At 46.7% G+C, this 7,705-nt stretch overlaps 1 protein-coding gene across 6 annotated transcripts in view; it reads left to right on the top strand.

The window, feature by feature from the left end:
• Window positions 1-1,598: 1,598 nt before the first annotated feature.
• EIF4B (eukaryotic translation initiation factor 4B) overlaps window positions 1,599-7,705 on the top strand; it is a 40,707-nt gene continuing 34,600 nt past the window's right edge. For all 6 annotated transcript variants that reach the window (XM_032293001.1, XM_032293028.1, XM_032293036.1 and 3 more), the window contains exon 1: window positions 1,599-1,937. In XM_032293001.1, coding sequence (XP_032148892.1) covers window positions 1,925-1,937 — 13 coding nt within the window. In that variant the 5' untranslated portion in view covers window positions 1,599-1,924. The remainder of the gene's footprint in view (window positions 1,938-7,705) is intronic.

Below are 7,705 nucleotides of genomic sequence, written 5' to 3'. Positions count from 1 at the left end.
CCATCTGCACATCCTGTTTTCTCCTAAACCTCTTCAGAAGACATTCCCAGGGCTGGCTGCTTGTAATTCAGATCTCCATCTGAATGTCACTTCCTCAGAGACCTTCTCTGACAGGCAATCTAAAGTTACACCCACTTTTTTTTTTTTTTTTGAGACGGAGTTTGGATCTTTTTGCCCAGGCTCTTGGCTCACTGCAACCTGCAACCTCCACCACCCAGGCTCAAGCAATTCTCTTGCCTTAGCCTCCCGAGTAGCTGGGATTACAGGCATGCATCACCATGCCCGGCTAATTTTGTATTTTTAGTAGAGACAGGGTTTCTCCATGTTGGTCAGGCTGGTCTCCAACCCCCGGCCTCAGGTGATCCGCCAGCCTCGGCCTCCCAAAGTGCTGGGATTACAGGCATGAGCCACCTCAACCTGCACCCAATCACTTTTTATGACACCACTTTAATTACTCACAGAATGATCGTTGTTGGTAATATTTTATTTATTAGCTGCTTATTATCTGTCCTTCCCCCACTAGAATATAACCTCTTTTGGGACAGTTCTATTTTGTGTTGTACCCACAATGTCTATAGCAGTGCCTGGTACATGGTGGGCAACACAAAATTTCATTGAATGAATGAAATGGAACATTAGCTAGAGGAAGCATGGATAGCCCTGGGCTCTGAAATCCTAAAGGCCTGAGTTTTACTAAACCTAGTCAGTAAACTGGAGCATTAAAGGAGGTAAAAGCCATGGCAATTAAGCGTTCACCATTTGTTACCTTCTCATTCTGTCTAAACATGTCTCATTAAAACCATTCTTACAGATGTTCGATTTGCTTTGCCTTTACAAAAAGTAATTTGAAAACAAACTCGGGCCCCGCGCAGTGGCTCCCGCCTGTAATCCTGGCACTGTGGCAGGCCACGGAGGGAGGTAATACTTGAGCCCAGGAGCTCGAGACCAGTCTGGGCGACATAGGGAGACTCCCCCCACCCCGTGTCCACACAAATACTTGATCCCAGCTACTCAAGAGGCTGAGGTGGAAGGACTGCTTGAGCCCCGGAGGTTGAGGATGCGGTGAGCCGAGATGGCGCCACTGCACTACAGCCTGGGCGACAAGGCGAGACCCTGTCTCAAAAAATAAAAATAAAGAAAAACAAACTCAGTAATTTCTGATGTGGCTTTTAAAAACTAGACCGGGCGTGGTGGCTCACGCCTGTAATCCCAGCACTTCGAGAGGGCGAGGCGGGTGGATCGTTTGAGGTCAGGAGTTCGAGACCAGCCTGGCCAACATGGTGAAACTCCATTTCTACTAAAAACACAAAAAACTAGCGGGTAATGGTGGTGCGCGCCTGTAATCCCAGCTGATCCGGAGGCTGACGCAAGAGAATCTCTTGAAACCGAGAGGCGGGGGTTGCAGTGAGCCAAGGTCGCGCCATTGCACTCCAGCAGCCTGGGCAACAAAAGCGAAACTCCGTCTCAAAACGAAACCATTAAGCTCAGAATCTTCCCTTTCAGAACATCCACTTATGGACACCCATCCCGGATCCATCAAGCCTCGGCTCAGTGCAGAGTAAGCAGAACCAGCAGCGAAGCCCCGCCCTTCCCGCCCCTCCTCCGGCAGGAAGTCTGCGCGTCACGAGGCCGGCAGGGGCTTAGCCCCGGTCCCGCGTCCGCGTGTAGCCCTACGTAAAACGTGCGGGATTTCGCGACAGCCCAGGCCCCACCCCTTTGGCCACATGTCGCGCATGTCTTCCTGTCGGACACTGTGCCACCTCGCCGCGCAACTTTACGAACCTAGAGCAGCGCCGCCCCGCCTCCTGTCTCCGTCCTCACCTCCCCGCCCCCTCCCAGCTTCGCGTTTCCTAGCCCGACGCGCCCGCTAGAATCACGTGATTGCCTCATCCGGGTCCTTTGCGTTCTCTTTCCCTCTCCCAACATGGCGGCCTCAGGTGAGCGAGCAGCCGAGCGCGGCCAAGGACTGGGCTCTGAAACCCTCCTCCGAGCCTGATCCACTGATTTCCTGGAGTCGGGGAACTGCCGGCACCGGTTCCTTCCCGACTTGAGGGCTGCGGCAGGCTGGCGGCGTGGCCATGTTAGGTTGCTACCTCGGGATGTTTGGGGGGGAGGGGAAGGACACCTTCCCCTCCCCCTCACACTCTTTTCACTCTTTCTGCGCGAGACTGGAATAGGCAGTAATGGTGGACTCAGGCTTGAATTGAAGGAGGCGCAGAAAGGTGTGCGGGTGGTGCGAGGCGTTTTCATAGACGTGAAGCACCGTGCTCGCGTGAAGGCGTGGAGGAAGGAAGGAGGCGGTTGGTGCGCGGACGAGTGCACATTAGACTACGTCTACGATGCGCGAGGCGTAGCGGACAGGAGTCGGGGGCAGGGGAAAAGGGGGGGCAGCAGTTAGAACGCGAGCGCGAGTCGGTGGAGGGGCGGGGGAAGGCAGAGGTGCGCGTGCGCGGTGGGAGACACGAGGGTAGTGGAGACGGGCGCGCCTTCTATGCGTGAGCTAGAACCCAGTTAGGAAGCTTTTACGCCCTTGTGTTGCGCTCTTATGTCGTTTTAGGTTGTGCTCTTCCCTTTCTAGGGTGTGGCCCCGTGCCTGTACTTTTCCGAGGGTACGTCTGTTAGGCTTGGAGGTTGGTGCTATTAGAGTTAGGTGGGGGTGGGGAACCCAGTGTGGTGCGCCCACGTGTTGGAGAAGCTCGGGTCTGCACCTAGATTTCCTTCTAGGTTTTTTTGTCTTACTCAGTTGGACGCATTTTTACTCAGCGCAGCTATATGCCAAGATGAGGTTTTCTTCTGGCGCTTCCATATTGGTTGAATTTGGATAGCTCCAGTGGTACATTTCAGCCTTTTTTTTTTTTTTCTTTTTTTTAAGATAACTGTACAACTACCAGCAGGCACTTTTAAAATAATGCTTACTAGTGGCTGGAGTTGCTTACTTATTTAGACATCTTTGGAGGGGAGTATCGGTGCCATGCAAGTCTAGTTACATTTCTAATGGGCATATAAGAGCATTGACCTAACATCTTGTAGCATTGATTTTAGTTTAGGGAATATAGTTTGTTTTCTCTGGCATGACCTTGCATTCTTCAAAACATTATTTGAACCTATCTTTGGGTGCTCATTTCTTACCCAGTAATTCATTTTCTCTATTGCAAAGGAGACAAGGGTTATGGCTGGCTTTGGAAAACATTGAGAAAATTGAGGTGCATTTGAACATCTTTCATTGGTGTTACACTTGACAGTTGACCAAGAACTTTTGTGCATGTTGTCTCCTTTGATCTTGAGGTAATGTTGAGAGATGGTGGTGGTTCCCAGCTGAGGAACATTATTTAAGGCCACACTGCTCTCAGCTGGCAGAGCAAGGTCAAAACCTTTGAGACTTCTTAGCAACTTAGAAGTACCAAGGTGTCATCTTCAGTTTAGGACGCTGCCCAAAAGCATCTGAAGTTTACAAAAGGTCATTTTTTTCTCCAGTGAGCTAGTAAAGTCCTAAATATATTTTAAACTAACCATTGCATAAAGTACTTACTTGGTCTGGATTTGCCACCTTAACAGTTTAGTATCGTAATTTAGTGAAGAAAATCTGTGTTTTCTTAACTTTTGTGGAACCTTTAGAGGCGGAAGACATGACAGCAATTCATGCCCTTCGTTTTACTGAGTTGAGTGAAATTAAGACTGATTACAGGGATTTACTCAGTGACGTCCCATTCTCTTGTTCTTCCATATTTACTCTACCCCCTTGAAAACCCTCATCTTCTTTCTTTCTTTTTTTTTTTTTTTTTTTTTTTTTTTTTGAGACGGAGTTTCGCTCTTGTTACCCAGGCTGGAGTGCAATGGCGCGATCTCGGCTCACCACAACCTCCGCCTCCCGGGTTCAGGCAATTCTCCTCCCCCAGCCTCCTGAGTCGCTGGGATTACAGGCACGCCCCACTATGCCCAGCTAATTTTTTGTATTTTTAGTAGAGACGGGGTTTCACCATGTTGACCAGCATGGTCTCGATCTCTTGACCTCGTGATCCACCCGCCTCGGCCTCCCAAAGTGCTGGGATTACAGGCTTGAGCCACCGCGCCCGGCCTTCTTTCTTTCTTAATTTTTTTTAGACAGTCTCGCTCTGTCGCCCAGGCTGGAGTGCAGTGGCTCGATCTCAGCTCACTGCAACTTCTACCTCCCGGGTTCAAGGGATTCTCCTGCCTCAGCCTCCTGACTAGGTGGGATTACAGGCGTCTACTTTTTGTATTTGAAAACCCTCCTCTGCTTTAATTCACTTTAGTAAATCTTTTTAGCTGGTACTGGTATCTGAGCACAAGTCACATCTTTCAGTCTGCTCTTGAGGAATCTGGGGTTTATCGGATTTGTCTCCCCTCTCCTCTTTTCCAATCACATTGGGTTTGTGAAGTAACCAGTATTTCCTGATGTGGGAAGTAGATCTTGTGTATTCTCTGTGAAAATACATAAAACAACTTCATATACCTCTTTTACTGTTAAATGAGACCAAAAAATTCTTTGCAGCAATACCAGTTTCCACTGTGACCCATTGACCTTCAGGAACTAAGGTAGGTGTCAGAACTGACTATAGAATGAGAATAGTTTAAATTCGTAGAAACTTGTTACATTGAGCCAGTATACTTAATTCCTTGTTTTTGACTCTTAAAAAGAATTCTTAAAGGCTGGGCGCTGTGGCTCAAGCCTGTAATCCCAGGAGGCTGAGGCCGAGGCCGGCGGATTACCTGAGGTCAGGAGTTCCGAGACCAGCCTGGCCAACGTGGTAAAACCCCGTCTCTACTAAAAATACAAAAATTAGCCAGGTATGGTGGCAGGTGCCTGTAGTCTCAGCTACGCAGGAGGCTGAGGCAGGAGAGTCACTTGAACCTGGAAGTTGGAGGTTGCAGTGAGCCAGGATCGCACCACTGCTCACCAACCTAGGTGACAGAGCAAGACTCCGTCTCAAAAAAGAAAAAACATAATGACCAGGTATGGTGGCTCATGCCTATAATCCTAGCACTTTGATAGGCCAATATAGGCAGATCATGAGGTAAGGAGTTCGAGACCAGCCTGACCAACATGGTGAAGCCCCATCTCTACTAAAAATACAAAAATCAGCTGGGCATCGTGGCGCGCACCTTTAATCCTAGCAACTCAGGAGGTTGAGGCAGGAGAATCACTTGAACCTGAGAGGTGGAAGTTACAGTGAGCCGAGATTGCACCATTGCACTCCAGCCTAGTCACAGAGCAAGACTATGTCTCAAAAAAAAAAAATCTTTAAAATTGGAAATAACATATATACGTGCATGCACAGGCCTTTCGTTTGCATAACGCTTCAAAATGCCATCGTGTGACATCTCATTTGATGTTTTTTGTTTTGTTTTGTTTTGTTTTTTTGTAACTGAGTTTTGCCCTTGTTGCCCAGGCTGGAATGCAAGGGCATGTTCTCGGCTCACCACAACCTTCATCTCCCGGGTTCAAGCGATTCTCCTGCCTCAGCTTCCCATGTAGCTGGGATTGCAGGCATGCGCCACCATGCCCAGCTAATTTTGTATTTTTAGCAGAGACAGGGTTTCTCCATGTTGGTCTGGCTGGTCTCGAACTCCCGACCTCAGGTGATCCGCCCACCTCAGGCTTCCAAAGTACTGGGATTACAGGTATGAGTCACTGCACCCAGCCTTCATTTAATTATTTTTATGGAGAGAAGATGTTTTGCAGTGGTTGTTTTCATACACTGCTGACTCTCACAGTTAAAAAATTTGCCTATATTGTTCACAGGTTACCTAGTTTCAAATTTTATCCTCTATCATGTATATGTTACTCTGGGAGTAAGATATCCAAAAGGCCAAAACTAAAACACTATAAATATGGCCAGGCGCAGTGGTTCATGCCTGCAATCCCAGCACTTTGGGAGGTCAAGACAGGCGGGTCACCTCAGGTCAGGAGTTTGAGACCAGCCTAACCATGGAGAAACCCATCTCTACTAAAAATACAAAAAATCAGCTGGGTGTGGTGACGCATGCCTGTAATCTTAAGTATTCAGGAGGCTGAGGCAGGAGAATCGCTTGAACCTGGGAGGTGGAGGTTGTGTTGAGTCGAGATTGTGCCATTGCAGTCTAGCCTGGGCAACAAGAGTGAAACTCCATCTCAAAAAGAAAAAATGTTTAAATAAAAATACAGAATGGTGTCAATTAAGATAAAGTAGTGTTTCTAAGTAATGTCATTGAAAAAAGAGGTATGTTTTCATCTCAAAACATTCTGGAATTCTCTTTTCATGATGATAGTGGAAAGAATTGACTTGTACAGTATTTGGTTTTAAGTGCTTTATTTGTAATTAGGTTTGCATTCTGTACATTTATAAGTACTACACTGAAGTCGGTTTCTTAGATTTATAATAGACATTGCTATGGTGCTATTGGTGGGAAAGTACCCAAATCAAGAAGTTTAACTTGAATTTGTGTAGCTCCTGTCTCCTGTTTTGTGTAATGGTTAGCATGGTGTGTGATGGGCACTTATTTTGTTTGATTATGTAAATGATCAAATTGAGTATCCCTGGAGGGATAAGGAGGGATTTTGACACTACCTTCTTGTGTCAAAAGGAAGTAATTGGGCACAGAGAGGCCATCTAACTGAACACAGGGGTCAAGATAGTGGAGCTTATGAGTTCTAACTTAGTTTTTATCTCTACTATGCTAAACTTACACAGACAGTCCCCAACTAAATCAAAGGGTGGTTTGCATTGGGATCTTTTCAACTTTACAGTGGGTTTATCCACATGGTAAATGCATTTTTTTTTTTTTTTTTTTTTTTTTACTTAAGATGGGTTTATCCTGACAATCCCATCATAAGTCAAGAAGCATCTATATAGTGCAGTAAAGGTGAAGCTGAAAGATGTTGATATTACATTGCATGAAATGTCTTTTCATGGTTGGTCTCTAAACACTAATTAGTTTAATTCTAGGCACTCTTATTCGGGTGGGTTGATTGCATTTATACAGTGTTGTTGGTTTAGGGAAACATTTGTTAATCATTAATTCATTATTTAAGGTGGCTTTTTGAAACAGAGTCTCACTCTGTAACCCAGGTTGGAGTGCAGTGGCAGGATCTCAGCTATTGCAGTCTCCGCCTCCTGGGTTTAAGCGATGCTTGTAGAGACAGAGTTTTACCATGTTGGCCAGGCTGGTCTTGAACTCCCAACCTCAGGTGATCCTCCCACCTTGGCCTCCCAAAGTGCTGGGATTATAGGCATGAGCCACCTTGCTGGGGCTAAAGTAGCTTTTAATTATGGAGAATTTGGCAGAAGTCACTCTTTTTTTTTTTTTTGAGATGGAATTTCACTCTTGTTGCCCAGGCTGGAGTGCAATGGCGCAATCTTGGGTCACTGCAACCTCTGCCTCTTAGATTCAAGCTATTCTCCTGCCTCAGCTTCTCGAGTAGCTGGGATTACGCATGCGCCACCACACCCGGCTAATTCTTTGTATTTTTAGTAGAGACAGGGTTTCTCCAGATTGGTTAGGCTGGTCTTGAACTCCTGACCTCAGGTGATCTGCCTGCCATGACCTCCCAAAGTGTTGGGATTACAGGCGTGAGCCACCATGGTCAACTAGAACTCAATTTTAATTACAGCTTTATTTTTTATTTATTTTTTTTTTTTGAGACGGAGTTTCACTCTTGTTACCCAGGCTGGAGTGCAATGGCGCGATCTCGGCTCACCGCAACCTC

This window comes from Sapajus apella, unplaced genomic scaffold (genome assembly GCF_009761245.1).
Source record: "Sapajus apella isolate SASKATOON/1434 unplaced genomic scaffold, GSC_monkey_1.0 scaffold2, whole genome shotgun sequence".
In the NCBI taxonomy this organism is placed as follows: domain Eukaryota; kingdom Metazoa; phylum Chordata; class Mammalia; order Primates; family Cebidae; genus Sapajus; species Sapajus apella.
The sequence above is the reverse complement of the archived record's forward strand: the minus strand, read 5'-3'. Positions and strand labels throughout refer to the sequence as shown.